At 34.9% G+C, this 25,529-nt stretch overlaps 2 protein-coding genes and 1 long non-coding RNA gene across 3 annotated transcripts; 1 reads left to right on the top strand and 2 right to left on the bottom strand.

Moving 5' to 3' along the window:
• Positions 1-10,963: 10,963 nt before the first annotated feature.
• Positions 10,964-14,145, bottom strand: LOC120189932 (protein SET DOMAIN GROUP 40-like). The gene is made up of 5 exons (XM_039193062.1): positions 13,769-14,145; positions 13,535-13,666; positions 13,289-13,429; positions 12,796-13,041; positions 10,964-11,036 (listed from the first exon to the last, which is right to left on the bottom strand). The coding sequence occupies exons 1-5, from the start codon at positions 14,084-14,086 to the stop codon at positions 10,986-10,988; spliced, it is 888 nt and encodes a 295-aa protein (XP_039048993.1). The 5' UTR covers positions 14,087-14,145; the 3' UTR covers positions 10,964-10,985.
• LOC120189933 lies at positions 12,284-15,296 on the top strand. Its single transcript, XR_005522584.1, has 3 exons — positions 12,284-12,409; positions 13,133-13,135; positions 15,276-15,296. It is a non-coding gene; the product is annotated as an uncharacterized LOC120189933 (long non-coding RNA).
• Positions 15,297-15,322: 26 nt separating this feature from the next.
• On the bottom strand, positions 15,323-20,031 carry LOC120190129. The gene is made up of 10 exons (XM_039193258.1): positions 20,006-20,031; positions 19,454-19,538; positions 19,261-19,332; positions 18,861-18,950; positions 18,701-18,739; positions 18,521-18,625; positions 16,788-16,896; positions 16,354-16,431; positions 16,150-16,259; positions 15,323-15,534 (listed from the first exon to the last, which is right to left on the bottom strand). The coding sequence occupies exons 1-10, from the start codon at positions 20,029-20,031 to the stop codon at positions 15,448-15,450; spliced, it is 801 nt and encodes a 266-aa protein (XP_039049189.1). The 3' UTR covers positions 15,323-15,447.
• Positions 20,032-25,529: the final 5,498 nt, after the last annotated feature.

Below are 25,529 nucleotides of genomic sequence, written 5' to 3'. Positions count from 1 at the left end.
CTTGGATATAAGCCAAGTAGTATGATACAATATATATTGCCTAAGCCTTCGGGTAGCCCATACTAAAGCGCAACACAACTTTTCAATGGGTGAGTATCTTGTCTCACATTCAGTGAACTTCTTGCTGAGATAATAGATAGCTCTTTCTTTCTTCTCAGTTTGGTCACGTTGCCCCAGCACACATCCCATTGAATTTTCATAAACTGACAAATAAAGAATCAAGGGTTTGCCTGAGATGGGTGGCGCTAAAATTGGAGTGCTCGACAAATATCTCTTCACTGTTTCAAAAGCTCTTTGACAATCTTCACTCCATTCCCCTGAGTTATTCTTGCGAAGAAGGCGGAATATGGGATCACACTTTTCCGTCAGCTGTGAAATAAACCGAGCTATATAATTCAATCTCCCCAAAAATCCTCTGACTTCTTTTTGTGTTCGTGGGGCTGGAAAGTCTTGAATAGCCTTTACTTTATCTGGGTCTATTTCAATTCCTTTTCGGCTTACTACGAAACCCAACAACTTTCCAGATGTCACCCCAAAAGTACATTTATTTGGGTTGAGTTTTAGTTGGCATCTTCTTAGTCTTTTAAAAAGCTTTCTCAAATTCACAATATGTTCTTCCTCTGTCTTAGCTTTGACAATCATATCATCGACATAAACTTCTATCTCTTTATGCATCATGTCGTGAAATAACGTCACCATGGCCCTTTGATATGTTGCCCCGGCGTTCTTCAGTCCAAACGGCATTACTTTATAACAAAACGTTCCCCACATGGTAACGAATGTCGTTTTTTCCATATCTTCAGGGTTCATCTTAATTTGATTATAGCCAGAGAAACCATCCATAAAAGAGAACAAAGAATTTCCAGCAGTATTATCCACTAGCGTATCTATATGTGGCAAGGGAAAATTATCCTTTGGACTAGCTCGGTTGAGATCTCTGTAGTCAACACACATTCGAACTTTCCCATCCTTCTTCGGTACTGGGACAATATTAGCCACCCATTCAGGATATTTGGCCACTTTAAGAAACCCGGCATCAAATTGTTTCTTCACTTCCTCTTTAATCTTAAGCAGCATCTCAGGTCTCATTCTTCTCAGTTTTTGCTGTACCGATTTACATTCAGGCTTTATTGGCAGTTTGTGAACAACCAACTCTGTATCTAAACCCGGCATATCTTCGTATGACCAAGCAAACACATCCTTGTATTCTTGAAGCAATTCTATCAAATCATGTCGACCTCCAACTAATAGAGTGGTACCAATCTTTACTTCTCTCTTATCCTCATCTGTCCCTAAATTCAAAATCTCAGTAGACTCTTTATGAGGCAAAATCTTCTTATCTTCATTCTCCACCATTCTCAGCAATTCAGAAAGTAGTTCACATCCCTCATCATCATCACAATCCTCGATTTCTCCTTGACATATAGGCTTCTCGAAATCAATCTCCGGGTCAGAGTCATTGGCATTCATATTATTGATATCTGAGCTCCTGAAAAAAAAATAATGAAAGAGAAGATATATATACATATATACATATGGGAGGATCTTTTCCCATATAAATAAATAGAAATAAATAAATACATACATATATACAACAAAGAATGAATGAATGAAATGAATGGGAAAATGTTTGCCATTTGGAACTAACAGAATTCATCTTTTATTGAAAGCAAGAAAAAACAAACAGCTTAACCCTTTACATAAAATCAACTATTGCCCCAGGGTATGAACAATAGGGAGAAAGTTCCAGTGCATTACTCTGTAAAAGATTTGTACACTACAGGCAGTTCTTCCGCGGTCCAATTGTTCAACACGAAGCCCGGTGGTGCAGGATAAATGCCCATAGCTCTCATTTCCTCGGATTCATCATCAGTTATACCATTAATGCCTAAATCTCCCAAGGCATTCTCAACCATCGTCTCAGTGTTCCTTGAATTCCCTTGAAACATATGCCCCCCAGACATGAAAATGTTACTCAACGGCGGGAAGGTCATGGGTTCCCAGCTAAGGTCTTCACCAGCCAATCTGGCCTTTCTGATTTCTTGGCCCTTCTTAATTCCCCTCATCTTATCCCTCGAAGTTGGCTGATATCCCAAACCAAATCGATCTTTTTTAGTAATAGGGCATATGGGATTCACCGGTCCTTGCAACTGTCGGCCTAATCCCTTTCCAACTTTTGCTCCTCTTCCAAGAGTCAATTTAAGCCCCATCTTGGTACAGTTTGACAATCGAGGCTTTGGTATCTTCTTACCTTCGGCCACAAACGTAGCATTGACAAATTCCAACGATCTGAAAGAACACTCGACGGCTTGCTCATCAACTTCAATATACGGAGCAGTAGTAGAAACAGAAGCAATAATGTCCTCTTCAGCATGAATACATACCAACCTTCCATCAATCACAAATTTCAGTCTCTGGTGCAATGTGGACGGAACTGCACCGGCCTGATGAATCCAAGGCCTTCCCAACAAACAATTGTACGTAGGCATAATGTCCATTACAAGAAATTCCACTTCATAAGTTGCTGAACCAATATTCAGAGGAACATCAATCTTGCCCAACACTTCTCTTTTAGTCCCATCGAAAGCTCGAACCACACTTTGACAGGTTCTCATAAGTGTACTATCTAATGGAAGCTTCTTCAGAGTCACTAAGGGCATCACATTCAAAGCTGAACCATTATCAACCAAGACCCGGGACAACACATACCCTTTACATTTAACTGTAATGTGCAAAGCCTTCTGACTACCCATCATCCCAGAAGGGATCTCATCCTCAGAAAAAGATAAAAAATTATCAGCTTGTATATTGGAAACTAACCGATCTAACTTTTCAATGGGCAACTCTTTCGGAACAAAAGTCTGGTTCAAAACCTTTAACAGAGCATTCCTATGGGCCTCTGAACTCAAAAGTAATGATAAAACAGAAATACGGGCAGGCAACTTGTGTAACTGTTCCACAACACTGTATTCACTGTGTTTCAGAAACTTCAAAAATTCTACCGCTTCACTCTCGGTTACTGGTTCATTGATAACAGGCTTATCCTATTCTATCTGCACATCCACTTTTTTCCTTTTATCAACTGCAACCTTCTTCTCAGACTCTTTAGGTGGATTAAGAGAATAACACCTAACGCTTCTAGTAAAGCGTCCCACCTCATCTACTTCCTCATTCTCTTTTGCTACATCTCCCATCTGACAATCATATCTCCAAGGCACTTGTTTATTATCCCGATATGGGAATGGAGATGGAGGTGTAATAACCACTTTCGGGGCTACCTTCTCAACAACTCAATTTTTGGGAGTAATAATTAGGGGACAACTGGCATTGTATACTCCTTTAGACGATCCTTCTGAAGCGCAAACTTCCGCTTCCTCTTCTTCAGCAATCTCTCTAAAGAACTCAATTTCTTTACTGTCCATCATATCTTGTACCAAAGATAAGAAATCAGGACATTGCTGAATACTGTGTCCTTCATTGTTATGATACTGACACACCTCTCCACTGTTAAACTGTTCACCCATCAAACTGGGCTTCAACAATCCTACCTTGACCATCTGGCACCACACCCAACTCATAGGTGATACCACCTCACCAACATTCCTTACAATTCTCTTTCCTTTCTCTTCAGTAATCGCATTAACTCCTGCCCCTGCATGGCTTGGCAACGGATTCTGAGCTATATTTGGCTGCTCACTGTCACCAAAGTTGATGACATTCCTCGTTCTCAAAGCTTGGACAACCTTCTTAAAAGCAGTACAATTCTCAATGGAATGCCCAGGGTTCCCTGCATGGTACTCACACTGAGCACTAACATCATACCATTTGGGAAAAGGAGGTTGCATTGGTGGCACGTGATATGGCGAAACCACATGTCGATCATACAAAATCTGAAACAATTCCTTATAAGTCATCGGGATAGGGTCAAATTGAGGCCTCTCTCTCCTCTGGTCCCTTGCCCCTTGTCTATTATCATTTTGTGTTGACGACCCTGCTCCTTGAGGACGGGAAACAGTGATGTTATTAGAATCGTACTGCCTCACATTACTGACTTTGCTTTCCTTTTTCCTCGTTGGTGGCCTCTTACTAGACTCTCCTCCTTCGAGCTTTCCACTCTTAATCGCCATTTCAATCATTTCTTCTGCTGTAACCACATCAGCAAAACTTCGATAAGGATTATCGATAAGATGCGAGAAAAAGGAGCCTTTAAGGTGTTGACAAAAAGCATATTTGTTTCCTCCTCTTCCAATGGCGGGTGGACTTGCACCGCTACATCTCTCCATCTTTGAGCATATTGTCTAAAACTCTCGTTAGACTTCTTTTCCATTCCTTGCAACATCATCCTGTTGGGCCTAACATCTTTTACATGTTTGTATTGCTCAAGAAAGGACTTAGCCAAGTCTTTCCACGATTTAATATTAGCTTTACTCAGCTGGTTATACCACCGGATTGCCGAGCCAGTTAAGCTTTCCTGAAAGCAGTGTATCAACAATTGATCGTCCCCTATGTATCTGGTCATCTTCCTACAAAACATTGTGATATGTGCAGAGGGGCACCTGGTACCATCAAACTTTTCAAAGTCAGGAACCTTAAACTTTGGAGGCAAGACCAGATCAGGAACTAGACTTAACTCCTTTGCGTCAAATCCATAGACACTGGTATCTTCCTTCATGGCTCTGACCTCTCTTTCTAACTGCTTCCATTTCTCTTCCAACAGATTGTTTTGGTCCTTCTTGGCATCTTCATCAAGGTCTGGAACTTGATGATATTGATGTTCTTCCTGATACGAACTAGATCCAGGCTGTACTTTAACAGAAGCACCGACTGGATTAATGTGCACCTTCCCGACATGAACAGGGGTCACTTGAACATTTTGAGATTGTTCTGGGGTTAACCCTGGATGATGAAGTGGGTCTTCAGTTACACCTTCTGGTATAGGGCTTTTCCCATGTTCTGGATTTCTTCCTTCCAACATACTCGCAAACTTGGCAAACATCTCCTTTTGGGCATTCATCATATCTTCTTGCATTTTCTTGATATTATCTTGTAATTCCGACTGAGCCTTCTCAATTTGGGCAAGTTTGTCTTCCATAACTTTCTTCCTGGTTCTGTAGATATGCTTGGGATTTTCCAGTATTACTCTGTCACAGAGTCATTTTGTTATCGCTGATATTTATTAATGAATATAAAATATATGATTATGAATGAATAAAATGCGATGCAAAAATTAAATGCATTAAAAATGCATATGCAAAATGCAGGGTGTTGATCCTGGAACGACTCCTTAGAACAACTCTTTATATTAGAACGACGTTCAATTACAAAGTTGAAACATATCACAAATAAATTTGTACCATCTCTCCTATTTCTTGTACGTGTGCTAGTAACTCTACAATCTTCTGATTTTCTTCAGCCTCTGGATCCAGTTCTTCAGTTACATCAGCGGCTTCCTCAGATAGAATGACCAAATATTGAGCTATTCCTCGCGCGTGTTCTAGGTAACATGCAATAAAGTCCTCTATTTGCTTAACTCTCGCCTGAGCTCGCTCCCATCGAAAACGCCACTGTATATCCCCCTCATAAGGAACTATCGATAGCTCACTTGCTTGCCTCTGAAACTCTTGAACCATGGTTTCAAGCTCACTCACTTGTTTTTTCAGACTTTCAACCTCTCCCTGGCTCGAGCTACCTTCCTTGTTTCGATATCGTCGTAATGCAATCTCTAAACTTGAAATTTTCTCCTTTAACTTTTCATTCTGGGCTTGACTCTTTTGTAACCGCTGCTCTAAAGAATCCTTTTCTTTCGATAAAATTTTCACTTGGTGCCTGCTTTGCTTGAGCTCTTCTTGACTCTCTCTGGCTACTCTTTTGAGGCTCACAACCTCTTGCCTCAATTCGACAGACTTACTCGAGCTAGAACCTACTTGAGCTTTTACCATTCGCTGATAAGTTGACCGAAGATCGTCAAAGTCTAGCCGAAGTTGCTTTTCTACTTTTTCAATTCGATCTGCTCTACTCTTCTGAATGTCAATCTCCAATCCTTTTTGATACACTTCATCTTCTAGCTTCTGCAAAGTCATTCTCCATTGTCTCCGTTCTGCTTCGAAATCGCGCTTGGCTAACTCTAATGGAGATGGCACCACTCTTAACTGTTCCTCCACCGGCTGAATATTTTCAGGATTCACCATCGGGATATTGTCATTTACTCGACCGCTTCTCCACTGCTCGTACTCTTGAGACAACTCAAGATCATAGGTAAACAATTTCACGCGACGAGTTTGCTTCCAGGCCTCAGCAACCCCTTTAACTTTACCCTTATATTGATCTCCTTTGAATGCAAAATCCGACCCTACCAAGTCCCATGTGGCTGGAATGAACTGCCTTGACCCATATTGTCTGGAAACTAGTAGCGGTGCATACCCAACAAAACCCCATATACCTGGCAAAGGAACCCAATCTCGCTCTCCACATCGGTAAAGTATATCCAAAGAGGTATTCCACGAAGCTCGCCACAAAATATCTCCATCTCTGATATCCTTGAAGATGACCACCCATTTTTCTTCAGTAAAACCCCCAGGCCATTCTTTAGAAAGAAAATCTTTCAAAGGCGAAAACCCCTCTAGAAACACTCGTCCTGGTGCTCTTTCAACATGTTTAAAATGATTCAGAATCCACACTAGCAGCAAAGGCGCACATCCTATAAAGCGTCATTCTCCCTCGCGCCTACAAGAACTCAAAGACCGAAACGTCTCAGCTAGAATAGCTGGAACAGGATCCACGTGTTTGTCTAATCTTTCAAACAGGTCAACAACTGATACGTCTACATATCCTAGCACTTTTGGAAAAATAACAAGCCCATAAATCCCTAAAGCAAACAAGTCAAGCTTCTTTCTTTTATCAGGATGATGAGCAATTACTTCTTTCAGAGCAGCCCAAGAGATGCACTCACTGTCTCCTTTCTTCTTAATGTTTCTGATTACACAATCTTCACTCATTCCGGTCATCAATAGTAATTTCTTCTTAAATGAAGGAGTGACTGGCAGCTTGGTATATATTCTATCTATCTGGGACCTCGGACAACGGACCAATACTTGATACTCCTCTATTGTTGGTGTCAGGTCTACCCTACCAAATGTGAAACAGCTATAAGCCGGATTCCAGAACTGCGCCAATGCTCTAAACAGATTTCTGTCAATAGGAACATCCAGAAGATAAGGAATATCGCCGTACAACTGATAAAACATCTCCTTATCGGCTGCTTCCCATCTTTCCCATATCTCCTTTAGCTCACTTAGATCATTCTGACGCACGTTGACGTGAGTATAACCGAATAACTCTGATACGTATCCAGGCATCACGCTGTCTCCATTGGTCAATTGGGACTGTTCCGACCACCTCAGAACATCTGCATTGTCCTCAACCTCTTTCTGAACCGTTAATTCCATATTACTGGCCTTCTATATGGACATCGACCCCAAATCAACACCATGTAATGGACAATGCAATGCAAAACAGAAAAGAAACAATGCAAAAACAACAAAAGATCGGTTAGTAAACATGAAGCAATTAATTCAGGATAATAATTTGTTCAAAAATCCTACCCACATACGCTGACTACCCATTCATGCTTTATCAGATCCTACCCAACATGATATCTACCCCATGCCTCGTTATTCACAAAAACCTAACCGCATGATATCTAATTCACATACTTGTTCGAAAAATAAACCTAACCGCATGATATCTAATTCGCATGCATTTATTCGAAAAAACGAAAATAAATGACTCAAAAAAGCTTTTCCTTGTGTACCCTCCTCACGGGATTCTTAAGGCTCGGGTTTGGTTCAACCTAAGTTCAGGCTCTACGTTCACTATATGCTGGGTTAAGTTCTAAAGTAATAGGTTCTCGAATTGTCCTTGTCGGTGCCCCATTGGGCTGCCGAACCCTCAATCCTGGCCCATCACAGGCTTTAGGGGATCGAGTTCAATTTCGAGGGAACACACCTCCTTATGTCCATGCGGAGGTGATTACCATCACGAGGACCATAAGGCGTGAGCTCCAGGAGCGATCCATTATCCCATGCGGAGGTGAAAACCACACGAGGGCATAGTCTCTCACTCCTACTTAATTAGGACGGAGCGGGGTTTTAGCTCATGTTATGACAATGCAGCTGTGCAGTGTGTGAGGAAAAGCGAAAAAAACAAACAATAAAAACACTCAAAATCAATTCTCAAAACACAAAATTATTCTGAAATCATTAGCAAACAGATCAGTACAACTATTTAATTGTCAATCAAATTAAATTAAAAAAAATCAAAATACAAACAAAACTTATTAAAAACCAAACAAGGGATCAAAAATCAAATTAAAACGAATTTGTAATTTTCAATTGCAAAGACAATTAATTAATCGACTATCGGCTTGACTCTCTAAAAAAAAAGTCCCCAGCAGAGTCGCCAAGCTGTCGAAACAATTTTTTCTTGAAGGGTGAAAAAAGGTGAGATTTAAAAGCCACATTAATTTTTAATTTACCTCTTTCAATTGATTTTTAATTTAAAAACAAATGTGATTTGAAAACCTCTCGTTTCGAAAAATTTTGGATTTCCTTTATGATCAAAAAAAAATACAGTTCAAAGAGTCGCCACCAATCTTTGATTAGGGTGTGATTGGGCACCCAAAAATGCTTGTTATTTTAGATAAAAATTAATTTTAATTAAAACAACAAATTAAGGTCTGCGTTACCAAAATCCGAGTTCGGGAGTCGGTTACGTGCGGGGAAGGATTAGCACCCCCACAACGCCCTAAATCGGTACCTAGCCGATTAATTAACGTCTTTGCAATGAACTTTACAAATTCAAATTTAATTTAATTTTTGATCCCATAAAACAATGATGTAAATTTAAAAACATTCAAAAGCACTCAAATAAATTAAATTAAAATTACCGAGTCGTTTTAGAAAGATAAAGAATGTTCGATTATTTACAAATATCGAGACCAGATCTTAAAGATATAACAACCTTTTCTCGATATATTTAAATAAACGAACATTTCTTTTTCTCTCGTTCCCAAATTTTAGGTGACGAATCAATTTTTTTGGTTTCACTTTCGGGATACACTTTTATTTTAAAATCATTAAAAGCAGACCTCAAATCAGTTATGACTGCCCACTTAAAATAATTTTAAATTAAAAGTATATTACCCTTAATCCAATTATGAAGATGTCGAGTTATGAAAATAAGGCTATCATGCAAATTGTAAAAAACGTATGTCATGCCAGAAATTAATTAAATAAAATTACAAATATCATACAATGTGACATGAAAAAATTATATACATATGTTTTAATTAAAAATCATAAATTATGCATATTGACATATTATGAACACATGTGACCTAAATACAAAAACAAAATCATAACATGCTAAACTATAAATTTAAAAAAGGTATATATACATGTTAAAATAAGGACTAAATTTAAAAAATGTAAAATTCAGCATACTACATAAATTCAAACCATTTTAACATGAAGGACAAATAATTCAGACCCTAAATTGCTAATAAACCATGAGCATGCATAGGACTGAAATAAAAGAACATAAAATAACATAGCAAATACATAAACTATACGAAGTAAAAACAAATAAACTAGCCTAATCTAATGTAAACTAAAAGGAAATGAAGCGTAAATTAAAAATATATAAGTATATATCACTAATTAAAACATGGGTTAAAAACGAAAATGCTTAAGTTATGAGGGCCTAAACCTAATCTATCCTTAAGGTCATGGTGGCTAACAATAATTAACCCTAAAATATTAATATAAAACCTAACTAAAACTTAAACCTAAGCTAAATACACCTAAAATAACAATCAGTCGCTTATACCCGTCTCCTTCTTCCCCTCTTCTATTCTTCATCACTTCCATGGTCGAGAGCCCTTATTCAAACCTGTTACCGCCACCGCATGGCCACCAGACCTTGGCGGTCACCTCTCCTCTGGCCACAAGACTCAAACAACCAAGGTAACAGAATCCCATCACTCTCCTTACTCATTTTCTTTATTTTGTTTCGAAATTTTTTGGTTTCATAGAACTAATATCAACCCTTTTTATTAGACGATAAACCCCTGATCAAGATGAAATTGAATCTACGAGACTTTAACTGCCTTCACAACCCAGGTAAATCTCTAATTTCCCCCCTATTTTCTATTTTGGTTTCGAAAGAAAGAAGAAGAAGAAAAAAAAAACAGAAAACAAAATAAATGCTAGAAAGATTTAAGAATGAAAACAAAAACAAAACCTTTTCAAATGCCTTCTCTTTTGTGTATCACTTGATTTTGCCTTTGTTGTTGGGTTGTTAATGGAAATGATGTATTGCCTTCATTTTCTGTTGTTGATGAACTCCTCTCTTTTGTTGTTTTTCTTTACTTTTGCTTCAAAAAATAAACACACGCACACACCTAACACATACTAGGAGTCGAAAAGAATCTGAGGAACACCTCCAAATTAGTTTTTATTGCTTTCGAATAAGAACGGAAAAATCCCTGTTACACTAATTGATTCTTGAATACAGGGGAGAAAGAATTCCTTTTCACACACTGTTCTCTTTTTTCTTCTATTGTTTTCAAAAACAAATAAAAAATTTTCTTTCCCAATGGTCTCTCCGTTCCCAATTAATCCCCTTGTTGTCTCCTTTTTTTTTTCCTTCTCCTGTTCTGTCTCCCTTTTCCAGTGGTTAATCTTTTTTCCTTTCACAAGTTGATGAGTGGTTCCCACGTTCTCCAACTGACCATCTCCCCCTTTTGCTATGATGAGTGGTTAATGCCTCAAACAACCGACCCTCACCTCCACTTTGCTTTTTAACTCCCAATAACCATTTTTTTTAGTTTTTTAGGATTTCACGTGAACTGGGCTTGGTCATTGAATTGGGACTCCAACTACTTTGCTTCGGGTCTGCTCCGACTTAGGCCCGGATAAATCGAGCATCTACAGTTCAAGAAGCTCCAAATTTGTGTATGTTCCGTAACTCAAGAGAACCTACATAAAAGATAGTTAGCATTTCAAGTACATGGTCAACAAATAAAAACTGCAAGCAGTGTCCAAAGGGTGAACACAATCAAGAAAAGAACGAAAATCGGGCAATTGTTTCTGTTGTCAGGTGTTATTTTCCATGTTTCAAAAAGGCAACTGGTTTTGACATCAGTTAACGGGTGGAGGACCCAATATGAATAGAAAGCCATAAGAAGCACCAATGCATCATACTTAACAGAACTGGAATGACAAAATTGAGCGTGCTTGATTCCGAAGAAAAACTATCATTACCAATTTTCTAAGGTAATTAAACTAGGAATGACTTGTGGGTTTAGTGTAAGGGGCTATTGCTATCAATAGAACAGAAAGAAAGGAAATTTAATCCATTGCATTTTATAGAGTTCAAGTACTTTCTCCCAAGGTAGTTTGAATTCTCAACCCTCACTAATAAGTCAAAGGTCCTTTTGTCATGTTTTTTGCTTCATACCTAAGGAAAAAGGTTATCATGTAAAACATATAGCACGTCAATGCAAAACTTTATAGCACGACAATGCAAAACTTAGGATGCAATAGAAACTTAACATGAAGCATAAAGAATTTGGATTTTCAGAAAGGGGAAAAGAAAAAGAATTTGAGTTTACATCCCTAAATATTTAAGCTAGACTTGGTAAATCATTGGGGTTGAGGCCAAATACAAAGAATAAGAAGATTATCCGTGGTAAATGACTTGCATTTGCAGCCTGTTAGACAAGTGATTAAACAAATTAGGCTATGCATAATAAAAAAATGAGACAATCTACCAGGAAGATTTCTTCTCAATCTAAAGTATCTTTATTTAAGCTAGACTACGTAAATAATTGGAGTGAGCCTAATACAAAGAATAAAAAGAGTATCCACGGTAAGTGACTTGCATTTGCAGATCATTAGAAAAGTGATTAAACAAATTAGCTATGCAAAATAAAAAATGAGGGAGACATCTACCAGGAAGGATTCTTCTCAATTTAATGTATCTTTATTTAAGCTAGACTTGGTAAATCATAGGAGTTGACGCCCAATACAAGAATAAGAAGATTATCCATGGTGAATGAATTGCATTTGCAGCCCGTTAGACAAGTTATTAAACAAATTAGGCTATGCATAATAAGAAAATGAGGCAGACATCTACCAGGAAGGATTCTTCTCAATTTTAAGTACCTGAAGATTTCGAAAGACTGACATCATACTTGGTGTGAGATTCAACCACAAAACATGGATTCATTTTAAATTCAAAAAATGATTGAATTCAATAGAAAAGCACATTTTGGAACAACAATGGCGGCACAGAAAGGTGAGCTGGTTAGCTTAGACTGCAGCAAGGGTAAAAGATAATGGTCCACAAGGTATATCAGAATTCTCCACCATGCTCAAATAAATAAAAAAGTTGTTTTCGGCAAATTATTATTAATGTGAATTGCAGCTTACCAGGGAAGTTAAGGATTGAGGACTGCAGATAAAAGCTTTTTATTTACAATTATGATACAATAAGGGAAATTTCAGCAAGCAACATATGATTTGCGGACAAAACAAAATAAATTTCTCATATCAGTGAATGCTCATTCTACTTGTCTCATTTTATTAGGCATTGGAATTATGATTTACTGAAGAAAAAAAATGCCTCAGAATTTCATGCAAGATTATGATTACAGAAAAAAAGAACAAAAAGGAAAAGATGAAACTAAAAATATATCTTAATGCTCTGTGAGTAAAATGAAAGAATTCCATGTACCTGCTCCCCTTCATCATAGTTTTTTTTAGCATAGAAGCAATATGCAGCTGCATCTTCCTCGTATCCACCATCAGTTAATCTCTGCGAATGCATATCTAATTCATCTTTTGCATGTTCATTTTTCCAGTTATCTACATCTTCAAAGCTGTCTGATTCTTCAGTTGGTGCAGCATAATTAAACAAGTCTCCCACAGGACATAAGCAGCCAGCTTCATCCCAAGGTACATGTAACGTCCTAGAGGAGATCTTCAACATGAACAGATGTAAAAGGTTTTTATGGTTCAAGTACATCAGGATATAAGAAAGAAAAAAGGCCAAGAAGAAACAAAGCATAGAGAAAGTAAGATTATTAGAAGTAGAGAACACAAGCTGCATGTATATTCATACATTTATGCGTATGCATGTGTGTATTGTGTGTAACAGTCTAAGCTGAAGCTGTCTAACATATATAAAACCAAAAAATAAAAGTGAATCATAAACACTGTCAACTCACAGTTCCAGTAGCCCAAATCCAAGCCCTGAAAGTGAGAAGTGGAGGCTGAAGTTTAAGTTCCTTCATGAGATTGGAAGCCTGTTTCCACTCATATTTAGCTTTTGAGATAGCTTTCTGAGCAGCCCAGATGGCATAATCCACCTAAGAAAGCAATAGCTAGAAAGGTTAGAAAGAAAATCAAGAAATACAAGTGAAGTAAATGTGAGAAAGCAAAAGCAAAAGAGGAAACAAAATCAGCGACGGAACTTGCAAGGCTTGCGTTTCAAGTTCACCGAAAGCGGCGAGTATGGAATAACTACGAGGCAAGTGCAGAAAGTAAGGGTGCCATGGTGAAGCCTTTCCTTTATTGATTTCATATAACAAACAAACAGTGAATATCTGCATTTCAAATGAAATGAGCAAATTGCTTTAGCTTAGTCTCCGGGTTTGGTCGAAATGCAAAATAAAACATGCAGCAAGAACTGAAACTCAAAATCAAACCTGGGTAGGAGAGAGAGAAAGATGGGGTTTGAGTGCAAGAGACAAAGTTTCATATCTGGAAATAAGAGAGTGAGTGGTGATTAAGGCAGATTTTGGGAATTTAAGAAGCAAATCTCCCTTGGTGATAGGACGGAGAGCAGCCACACCTCTTCCTCCGGCGCCGGGGAAGTAAGAGACCCCCATAGAATGGCCCAGCCCCAGGCTAGAACACGATTCTGAAACCTCAATCCCATGCTCTGCCGCCCATTCTAGCAATCTTTTCAAACCTCTTTCCTCTGCCTCCGACGAGGGCTTCATCTTCCCAATCCCAACAACCATGAATTGGATTGGATTTAACTTGACCCGGTCCTAGACCTGAGATCCGCCCACGGCCTTATAGACTCGGGTCTTGTTTAATGAAACAACCGAAAATTAATATTTGTAGTGAATGGGTAAAAACTTATAGATATATTGTTGTTAAAAAGATTGATGCCGTTAGAGAATTTATTTAGAGGACTAGAATGATTTATATTAAGAAGGTGATATTAGTAATAAAAGAGAATATTATATTTTTTTAGATGATTTGATTATAAGAACAATTTATATTATGAATTTGATATTAGTGATATATTGTTGTATTTGGTGATAAAAAAAATTAGGATATGTGGTGTCAATAAGAATTTGATTTCTCATTGTTTGATTTAAATAATTCGAGTTTTATGTATTTTCTTTATTGTTAGGTAAGAAAAAAACACTAAAAGTTTAGTTAATTTCGCTTTTGATTGGTTGATCAATTAGTTTTTAGTACCGTCTAAATGTTTTTGTCAATTAATTTTAAGAATCATCGGATTCTTTTTCTTAAATTCAAACGTTCAAAACCCTGTTAATTTAGTGTTAGAGAGTATTTTCTTTGAAATCTAAATTAAAAAGAGCTCGAAAAGGAGAAAAATATATCTCTATTCTAAACTAATTCAACGATGACAATTACAGATAAAATCAAGATAAGGAAAACCATACTAAGAAGACGAAGGAAAGTGAGAGAACGAAATATTTCGATATAGTTACATCACAAAATGTGGGGGATTGAATGGTGGTGGACAAAGATTCTAGCCACGAGAAAGAAGAAGGTTTTAGGAAAAAAATTAAAAATCCCCGAAACCCAATTTTAGTGTTGACATTAGACACTTAACGATGAAGTGATCATAACCAGTAAAAATTGAAAGTTCAGTATTGAAATTAAAAGATTTTAAAGCCGGTGATCAAAATAGAAATATAGACAAATTAATTGACAAAAAAGGAATCTATCCTAAAGTATAAAGATAATTACAAAGTAAAAAAACTGTCCATAAATGAAACTGATGCAGAGGGCATTGACTATTTGTTGTTTGTCATGTGGAAACAAGGTAAACAACAATAAAAATAACAAACAAAAAATCTTGTCAGGTGACTCACTCACTAAAATTAAATGTTCGATCTGAATTAGTTAAAACGAGAAAAACAACAACAATGTGCATTAAGCCATTAATAGTATCAATAATTTTTAAATAAAATAAAGCAAAAACATCATAGAGAATTCAAAGACTAATTTATTTAAATCTAATCATTTCATATTGAAAACCCAATAGATCAGATATATCACCATAACCACTAAAGAGATGAAAAATAGTCAGAACACCAAAATTGAGTATGAAACAAAAAAATCAAGGGCAAGGAAGAACTGTGGGATCCAATGGTGTAGAGAAATCCCTTTGGCACATGCTGGGCTCAACTCTTACAACACCTTCTCCCTATACATCAACCAATGTGCTTATATTTCATGCTCACAAATAAATAACAAAATAAAAATATAAAAAAACATCATGTTAAAATTTATATCTAACTAAATAACCACTTTAACTCTTTTTTTAAAAGTATTCTAACCCCAACGTTTTATTTTGAGTTAAAATAGACTTTATTTGATGTAGACTATTAATTAACTAATAATCAACGTTTGTCGATTATGTGACACTACTTTATGTATATAAGTGATAACGTGACATATGCTATGTTATTAAAGTGATGATGTAACATGGACATGTGATATGTGTCATATTATCACTTATGTACATGTGCTATGTATCACGTCATTACTTTGGACACATGACATGTACTACACCATCACTTATATACGTGTGGTAGTGCCACATTAATGTTTTGGACACAGAATTTATCACGTCAATAATAAGAATTGATCGTTTATCAACCTACAATCCATCCAACAATAGGATAATTTGACAAAAATATAACGTTAGTAAAATAAATTACTTTTTTGTTAAAAAATAGAAATCAAATAACTATTCAGTTAAATAATATTAGAGGTGATTTTAATTTTATACCTATAAAAATTAATAAAAAGAACGTACCTTTGCAAGATTTCTAAAGTAAGCGGTGGTGTAGTTTCCGGTTGGGAACAAAATCTCAATAAGATCAGCTAAAACCAGTTGGGGTTGAGAGACGGCACCATCCAACCAATCTTTATTTACATGTAAACACAAAAAAAAAAGGGTAAAATTTCTATTATTATAGAAATAAAAAGAGAAAAAAATATTTATAAATAAAAATATTACCAAGGGTAGTTAAATTTTGGATTCTCTTATTATATCTCCATAAGCTTTGGTTTGTAATAAATCCAGAACAAGAATGATCTTGGGAAGTTCTATCGTGCAGTAACTTTAATATACGGTTAAAGAAAGACGGTGTCGGTTTTATTATTATTTTTTAACAAAACTGGTAAAATATTATATAAAACATTATTATTTCTACCTAAAATATTAATGTTTTTTAACATTTCCAATAAAATGCCCAATAATAATAAAACCGGTAAAAAAAATAATAAAACTGGTAGCGCTTTACTTAATATGTTAACAAAATCGGTAAAGCGCATAATAATAACAAAACCGGTAGAAATAATAATGTTTTCGATAATTTTTTACCAGTTTTATTAAAAGAATAATAACAATACCGATAGCACATTTCTTTAGCCGTATATTAAGGATGTGACACGTCATTCTTTTCCAATGATCTTCGATGTTTATGTTTTGGAGGAATGCTGTCTCATTGTACCCAACTGTATCCCAACCATATGTTTCATCTATTACAACATCCACCGTCTGAAATAAATATTGTTAATTAATAAACTTGTTAACAATAACAATAAGAGTAAGGTGGTGTTTGTTTTTACAGAGGTAAAAGGTCTGCAATCTGCGGATCACATCTGCAGCAGAAAAGGTAGACCAAAAGGTTTGCAGTCTGCAAGAAGAATACTGCTTGTTTTTTAACGTCTGCAGACTGCTAAAATAAAATGAAATATAAATAAATTGATTTTTTAAACTTAAAAGAGTTTTGCAATACTGAGATTTAAATAATTGTAGTTTTACAATATTGAAATTTAAATAATTCATACAACTACAATAATAAAATTTTTAGAAAAACAAACACCACCTTATTAATTCTATTATAAGTCTCACATAATCACATGTATTATTAGTTTTATAGAATAAAATTTATAAATGATCATTAAATTATATGATTTTTTTAAATATGCAATTATGTAATACTTTTCATTTTTTTAATATATATTCATAATTTATTTTTATAATTATATGATATTTTTAGAAAATATTTTTTAATTTATCAAATTATTTTATGATTATTTTTATTTAATTGTGATTATATTTTAAAATTCTAAAAACATAATTTATAATTTTTTATATTTTAAAATCTTAATTATCAAACAATAAAATCATTTTTTATTAAGTAATGTGGTTTAAATACTTATATTTTGTATAAAAAGTTTAAATATAATTTAAAAATAACAAATTGAAAAATATATTATATTTAAACTTAAATCAAAATAATTAAAATAAATATAAAATTTTAATAATATATAAAATAATTTATATGATATAAATTAAATATCTATAATATAATATTAAAAAATTAATATTTAATTTATTTAAAAAATTAATATTAAAATTAATATCTATAATATAATATTAAAAAATTAATATTTAATTTATTTAAAAAAGTAATATTAAACTTAAAATCAAATATAATATAAAATCAAATATCTATAATATAATATTAAAAAATTAATATTAAAATTAATATTTAATTTATTTAAAAAATTAATATTAAAATTAAAATCAAATATAATATAAAATTAAATATAAAACCTCTTTGAAGAGGTTAGAAGACGTCTGCAGACATAAGGTCACGTCTGCGCCGCGCAGACCACGCGCAGATGTTAGAAGAACTTTTGTATTCTAAAAAACAAACGGTCTGCGAAGCCCAATGTCTGTGCGTGGACTGCGCGGCGCAGACATAAGAGCTTTACAGACATTTCACAGTAAAAACAAACACCACCTAAGTTACGTATTTATTCGTCCACTTATTCTTACAATTTTGTTTTGATCACTCAACTATTCTTTTTTAAATTATACTTAACATTACGTTTTGATTCCATTTTGATCACACACCATTAAAAAATTAACGGTGATGCCGATGTGTCATCATACGATAATGTCACATCATCATTGAAAAAAATTGTTATGCCAACATTTTTGTTTAATTTTTAACAGTGGATAACAAAAATTAAATTAAAACGTAACATTAAGTATAATTTTAAAAAAAATAATAATAATTAATTGATCAAAACGGAACCACATTAATAAGTGACTAAATATCAGTTTACCCTGACAACAACAATAATAATAGTAATAATAAACAACTTACACATAGGATAGCATGCAAGTCTTCAATATCATCAGGATTAGAGATGTTATATGTAATCTTGTTAATGGAGGCGTCTACATTTTCTCCTTCTGCATCTTCTACATACTGTTTTAATCTTAAATTAAAATTAAATATTACTTTATAATATAAAAATAATCAATTGGATAAGTTATCAAATACCTTTAACTTATATAATCCCTTTGTGAAAGACCATATTCCCTGCATTCATGCATGCAAAGTGCAAAACCTGAGTTAATTTAAGTATGTAAATTATAAAGACCATATGTGTATGCATGCATGTATGTATGGCCGAGGGTCATGTTGTGTAGTCTCTACCTACATTCTGGTATTCCATCCATGCCACTATTGGTTTGAATGTTTTTTCCTTGGCCTCTGCAACTTTAGTTAGGCATGAATAATTGTCTTTTACCTGCAAATAATTTAAATAACAAGAGTCAAACTAAAATTTCATTTCATTTAATTGTAATCTCATAAATAGTATCATTTATATTATTTATTGAATTCATGCTTAAATAAAGAGTCAATTTGATACAAATTTAATTAAAAAATATCAAAAATAACTTCATTTATTAAAGATAGCAAACATTATTTTGAAGATATTATTTTTTTCACATTTATATTAATATTTAAATAAAATATCGAAAAAAAATATTACTTGAAGAGTTGAAATTAACAATATTATTATTAGTGTATAAAAAAAAATGAAAGCAAACACTAACCGTTTTGTAGACTTGATTTGCTCTATTTTCCAAATTTGCAAAAGCCCCCAAGAACTTGATCCATTCTGCTCTCTATCATATAACAAACACAGGAGAACATATATGCATTTGTGTATATACATAGAGGGATGGACCGACCAGTCGTCCCTAAAAACTATATATATATGGGTAAATTAAAAGGAATTAAACATACTTGTAAAGGAGTGTACTCTCCGGTAGCAGCAAAGTTGGCAATGAAATTAATAATGATATGTTTAACAAATAGCAACAAAACAGAACTGGGTGAAATAAATTCATTAACATCTACCAAAATTAAACCAATATAAGGAACTCTTTTAATTATTGCACGTAGGGCTGTAAATGAGACGAGACAGATCGCGAGCTACTCGAGATCGACTCGGTTAAGGCTCGATAAATACTCGGATCGAATGGACTCGACTCGAATTTTTAACGAGCCGAAACGAGTTACTTGATACTCGACTCGAAAAGCTCGTGAGCAGCTCGAAAATATAATATATTAAGATTTTATTTCTTTTAAAAATAAATTATTAATAATATTAACATTTATGTGTTGATTTTTTTTTTAAATATAGTAAGACTTTCATGTATTTAAGGTTCAGGTTTGAGTTTGAGGCTTCAATCTAGTTAAGTTTAAGATTTTTTTTATTTCGAGCCTTTTCGAACTGCTCACACGCTTCAATTCAGGATTTCGAGTTCGAGTCGAACTTAAAATTTTTAAGCTCGCGAGTTCTCGAGTCGAGTGAGCTGCATTTCAGAGTTTTTGAGTTGAGTTGAGCTCAGCGATACTCGAGCTCGACTCGGCTCGTTTACATCCCTAATTGCACCAGAACAGAAGTGGGTGAAATGAGTTACGGTGACCAAAAAACCTGGAAAACTGTTGGTGGTATCGACAGAAAAATTGGAGAGTGGGATGACAAAAGACTTTATCCTTGGCGTGCAGTATTTTGTCCTGCTGGCCATCCTTGTATCACTCTATATATAAAAAGTCGAGTCATTTCAACAAAAAAAATGGCAATGGGAAATAAAGAGAGAGTAGAGGTACCTGGATGAGAAGATAACTATTGCCATCAATGCCATTCTTAATGACCTTAAAAGTCTGACCATAGTAGATATGGTAGTTTTTAGAATCTTCTACTTTAGATGTTGCCTTGCACTTTGACGTTGGCCGCCCCAATGTTCTTCCAACTCAACAACCACACCACCATTACCAGCCTTTTGATCCAGTAACTAGAACCACCAGACATGACGATGATGAATCTTTTTGGGAATGGAGTATTGAAGAAGTGAAGCAGTTGTTGTTTCCTTGTTGGGTGGAGAAGAAGATGATGAAATGAATGAATTGGGGAACTCGTGAACTTTGTTTCTTTCTTTTTATATACCTTTTTAGATGATGAAGAAACCAAACCCGTGAACTGGTGTGTTTTGTCTTTTTGTCGTCTTATGTTTTAACACCTATTTTGTTGTGACTTCCTTACTCCCATTTCCAAATTTTCCTAATAAACATGATCCCACTCCCTCGGCAAAACTGTCATTTTTTTTACATAAAACGGCATTTTTTAGCGCCGCAAAAAACACTTGTGGCGCTATGACAAATGCCGCAAAAAGCGTCGGGGAAAATAGCATCGTTAAAGTTCGCGGCGTTTGATAACAAAAAACACTGTAATAGGTAACGAGATATAATGGCGTTTGTTGCAATAGGTGTTGAGATTTAGCGGCGTTTATCCCATAAACGCTGCAATAGGTGTTGAGATTTAGCGGCGTTTATCCCACAAATGCTGCAATAGGTATTGATAATTAGCGGCGTTTTTCCCACAAAAGCCGCAACAGGTTTTGAGATTTAGCGGCGTTTTTCCCAAAAACGCCGCAAAATACGTATGTATATAGCGACGTTCTTACAAACGCCTAAAAAATTGAAGATATTTCGCTGCGTTTTCCGGATACAAACGCCGCAAAAGGTTTGGTATATAGCAGTGTTTTTCATATAAACGCCACAAAAGGTCTGGTATATAGCGGCGTTTTTTGGATACAAACGCTGCTAAAGAACACAGAATGTAAACAATTTAAATATTTTTTTCGATTACCCCAAATTTATTTTTTTCAACCTGTTCCATTATCCAACAAACATCACATAATAACACCAAACTCTATATCCATAACAAGCAGCATCTAATCCAATATAATAAATAAAAGTTTTCATTAACGTAATATCAATTCAGTTAAACACGGTTCAGTAACATTAACAGACTGTTGATAACATAAATGAGACTATGATGGTGGATTCTGAGGTTGTGTTTTCTGTAACATTTGCATCATATCATCGAGTCGTTTTTCAAATTCTTGACATTTATGCTGATATGATGCTTCTCTCTGTGTCGCTGCTTCTCTTTTGTGATGTCGATGCTTCTCTTTGTGCTGTCGATGCTTCTCTTTGTGCTGTCGATGCTTCTCTTTGTGCTTCCGCTACTACTCTCTCTTCTTTCCTTGCTTCATTTTCGGCTTTCATGTTAGCCATTTGTTGATCCATTTCAACCAACTTTTGTTTTAAACGACTAACTTCTAATTGGGAAGACTAAGACTGTGACGACATGTACTGAGATGAATTGGATCCAAAATATTTGGTGGGAGTAACGAATGATCATTGACAGCGCACCCGACCATATCTTTCAGGACCCAAAACGTCATTAATAGATTGGTTTTCAATGTCATCCTCATTAACAAGACCTTGACTCGAAGCAGTAGCATGATACTCCGCCCTTTTCTCCCTCAATTTTTCCTAATAATAAAGTGAATAACCATATTGTGGCGCTTGTAGATATAAATGTCGCAAAAAGTCAAGTATATAACGGCATTTTTTAATACAAACGCCGCTAAATACCTTTATTTATATAAGATAAACATATTTTAAATATTTTATTTCTGCTCTATATAAACTAAATTTACTATCATGTACTTTAATGTAATTAACAATAACTATACATTTTAATTAAGACAGAAGTTATGCATAAAACTACTTAACAACAAAATACATTATAATTTAGAAACATTAAAGTTATGTATAAACAGTCTTCACCATATTGTTCATCACAATTTAGTCTTCATTGCTCCTTCGAGGGGAAAGCACGTAGGAAAGTTGTTTTCCTAGTTTGACGACGCATCGTTAAGTTTTTCCTCCGTGTAAACTTTATATGGAGAAACTCTTCATCCATTTCACCAAATAAGTCCCCAACCTCCGGTTCACCAAGAAGAGTCCTTGCGCACTTCAGTGCTTCACTTGAAACAAATAACGACCTTCCACCTACAATATGAAATTTGATTGGAGGTGGCTTGGGAACTGAATCAAACATTAAAAAAATTAAATAGATGATAGAAACTTCTACTTGGACTAAAAGTAGAGGCAACATCGTCTTCATTGAGGGTAGATACTGCTTTTGCAATTGAAGATTCTTTCAACGCCACAGAGTTACCAAATTCGGTTCTAAATATCGGGTATTTATTCACTCCTCTATCATCATTATCAATAAGCTTCGAACATCCTACATGAGTGCGATCTATGAAATTTTAGAGTACAAAATAAAAAATATAGCGGCAGAAACTTTAAGCGATGCTTACCTTCAATTAACAGATCGGCCATGGAAGGGTATGGAGCAATATGAGTTCCTTTCGGGTTATCATCGAGTTTTGACGGCAAGTTCGGACCGATAGCCTCTTAACGATAATTTGATCCATCGTCAGAGCAAATATGCCACGTGGACATTCCGACGATAATTTCCCTTACTTAAGGCAACACCTGCTCTTTGTACCACAACCATTTGTTCACGTTTTCAAAAGCTATTATTTTCCTATTCGAAAACTATTATTTTTCCATTCGAAAGCAGAAAAACACTGCTCCCAAGCAGTAAACCAATAAAACACTATGTATAGATATTGTTTTCCTATTCGAAAGCTATTATTTTTCTCAATTACGTTAGTTTTCTGGGTTTTCCCCATTTTCAGAATACGAATAAAAAATAAATGAAAAAGTTCAGTAGTGAGAGAAGGGATCAAACCGTGCAATCGTGAGATAACTGTTCGTCGGTCAGAGGGTTGATTTGGTCGCCGGGACAGACAGAAGACGACTTCGCTTGGAATCGTCTGAGGGTCATTGTTGTACCAAAGAAATCCCTTTTAGGGAAGCAGAGTTGAAATGATATTAAGGATTGGGTAGTAGAAAAGAGGGAAGCACATATTTACCCTTCGACGGCGTTTTAAAAAAAACACCACTATAATACATGTTTTTGCGGTGTTTTAATAACAAATGACACTATTGATGATCCCTATTATGGCATTTTTCTAAAAAACGCCACTATAAACAACCATATTACGGCGTTTATCAAAAAACCGCCGCTAAATTACTACTCTACAACAGCGTTTATTGCATAAATACCACTATAAACAACCCTGTTACGGCATTTTTTATACAAACGCCACTAAATTACTCCTATATTGCATCATTTTTCAAAAAAATGCCGCTAAATTACTATTATTTTGCGACGTTCGTTGAAAAAACGCCACTATAAAGAACTCTATAACGGCGTTTGTTGGAAAAATGCCTCTAAAGTATCATTTTGTGGCATTTGGTTTGTAAACGCCACTGTATCCTGAAATTTTGTTGCGTTTACTCTCCAAACGCCGCTACGGAACACTTTTGCTGTAGTGCATGTGCCCTGCACTAACATTAACACTACCACTCATCCACTTACAAATTATTAAGTTTTTATTTATCTTAGACTGAATTATTTAGATTTTATTAATCTTGGTTGATTACAATATAATATTTGTTCAAAATTTCTTCAGTCAATTGGCTGCATCCACACGATACTATCTTTAGAGGTAAAGCATGTGATTTGTGTTAGAACCCTAATAAATTTGATATAAAATCTAATAACTCCAAATTTATTGTGTCAAATCATTTAAAATAAAAATTAAATATAAATGCACATTTGAATTCATAGATAAATAAAGAAAATAATTTAAAGATTGATATTAAATTCTTAAATAGTGTGGTTTTGATCTTTTAAACTAATATTAGTATGTTAGAGATATTGACCCTATTTTCTTCTAAAGATAAGATGTCGAAGGATCTCAGTTCTGCGATCAGGGGTTCATCCTATCCTCTGATGAAATATTTATATTGTTATATTATCTTGTTTACATACATTTATAACATACTCATACTAATCATAATTACCGTTATATTATCTACTGAGCTTTCTGTAGAAACTTATTGATATGTGGTTGAGGTTGCATATCTTTCCTCATGTCTCTTTATACGTTGTTGAAGTTGCATGAGTTCATCTTATACTCCTCTAGACTAGATTCAGTTTAAATGTAATTGTCTTACACTGCTATGAACTTGTATCTTTTTCATACAGTGCTATTCACTCATCCCCATACCATACTTTACCCACTATTATGCTTGCATGTCGGTTTTGTTCGTTTGTTTTTTGGCACCTCTCATTGATTTTTGTCTAACTTAAACAACATCTTCATGGGATGAAGATGGCTCTAAGAAAGGAAATTGAGAGAGAGAATCATCCTCCTTCTTAGAGAAGCTACACTATAGACTATACATACATGATAATCACGTAACTATTTATTCATGGGATGAAGTATAATGCTTAGGAAGTTGAGACCTAAGTTATTATAGAAAAAATATATAGAAAATATCTAAAATATATGATAATTTTAAATTTTTAGAGTCGCGTCGATCCATCCCTAAATAGAACGTATTAACCCTAAAATTAAATCCAAAACCCTTATTTCCAACTATATCATTAGGAAATGTGACTGAACCCATTATAAATTGAGAAATGTAGCCCAACCCATTCATTAGGAAATCAAAACCCACCAACTTACCTGGTTGAAGCCATGGAACGAAAATAAATTAGTTCTTGTTTACAATTTTTAAAAAAATAAATAAAATCTATATATTAATTAAGGGATTTAAATATAACACTATATTTGTTCCGTGGTCGTAACAACTTCAAAGGTGACATTAACCTTCCTTCCATTTAAGTTGAAGTGAGTTAAATTTTACCAATGAAATGGAACAAAAAACCCCTCTATACATGGTAGCTACTTTGTTTTCCATTTATGTTCCCACCTGCTCGTTAAACCAGTCAACACACTGCTGACTGGACTTTTATCAGTCCAATTTTGCCACGTGTTGCTCACCATTGGCTACTGGATGAGCCCCCACAATAAGCACA

Source organism: Hibiscus syriacus, unplaced genomic scaffold (assembly GCF_006381635.1).
Source record: "Hibiscus syriacus cultivar Baekdansim isolate YM2019G1 unplaced genomic scaffold, ASM638163v2 tig00116962_pilon, whole genome shotgun sequence".
Lineage (NCBI taxonomy): Eukaryota > Viridiplantae > Streptophyta > Magnoliopsida > Malvales > Malvaceae > Hibiscus > Hibiscus syriacus.
Note: the sequence above shows the minus strand (reverse complement) of the source record. Positions and strands in the feature narration are given on the sequence as shown.

Bases quoted from the DNA above. Each gene is read 5' to 3' on its own strand.
- LOC120189932 (XM_039193062.1), bottom strand. From the start codon at position 14,086: ATGGTTGTTGGGATTGGGAAGATGAAGCCCTCGTCGGAGGCAGAGGAA. The intron at 13,667-13,768 runs GTTTGATTTTGA...TTTGAAATGCAG, and splicing joins TTTCTCTCTCTCCTACCCAG to ATATTCACTGTTTGTTTGTT. The intron at 13,430-13,534 runs GTTCCGTCGCTG...TTGCTTTCTTAG, and splicing joins TTGAAACGCAAGCCTTGCAA to GTGGATTATGCCATCTGGGC.
- LOC120190129 (XM_039193258.1), bottom strand. From the start codon at position 20,031: ATGCAGCTCACTCGACTCGAGAACTC. The intron at 16,897-18,520 runs GTAAGTTGTTTA...TATTTATTTCAG, and splicing joins ACTTGCATGCTATCCTATGT to ACGGTGGATGTTGTAATAGA. The intron at 16,260-16,353 runs GTAATATTTTTA...ATGTAAATAAAG, and splicing joins CCAAAATTTAACTACCCTTG to ATTGGTTGGATGGTGCCGTC.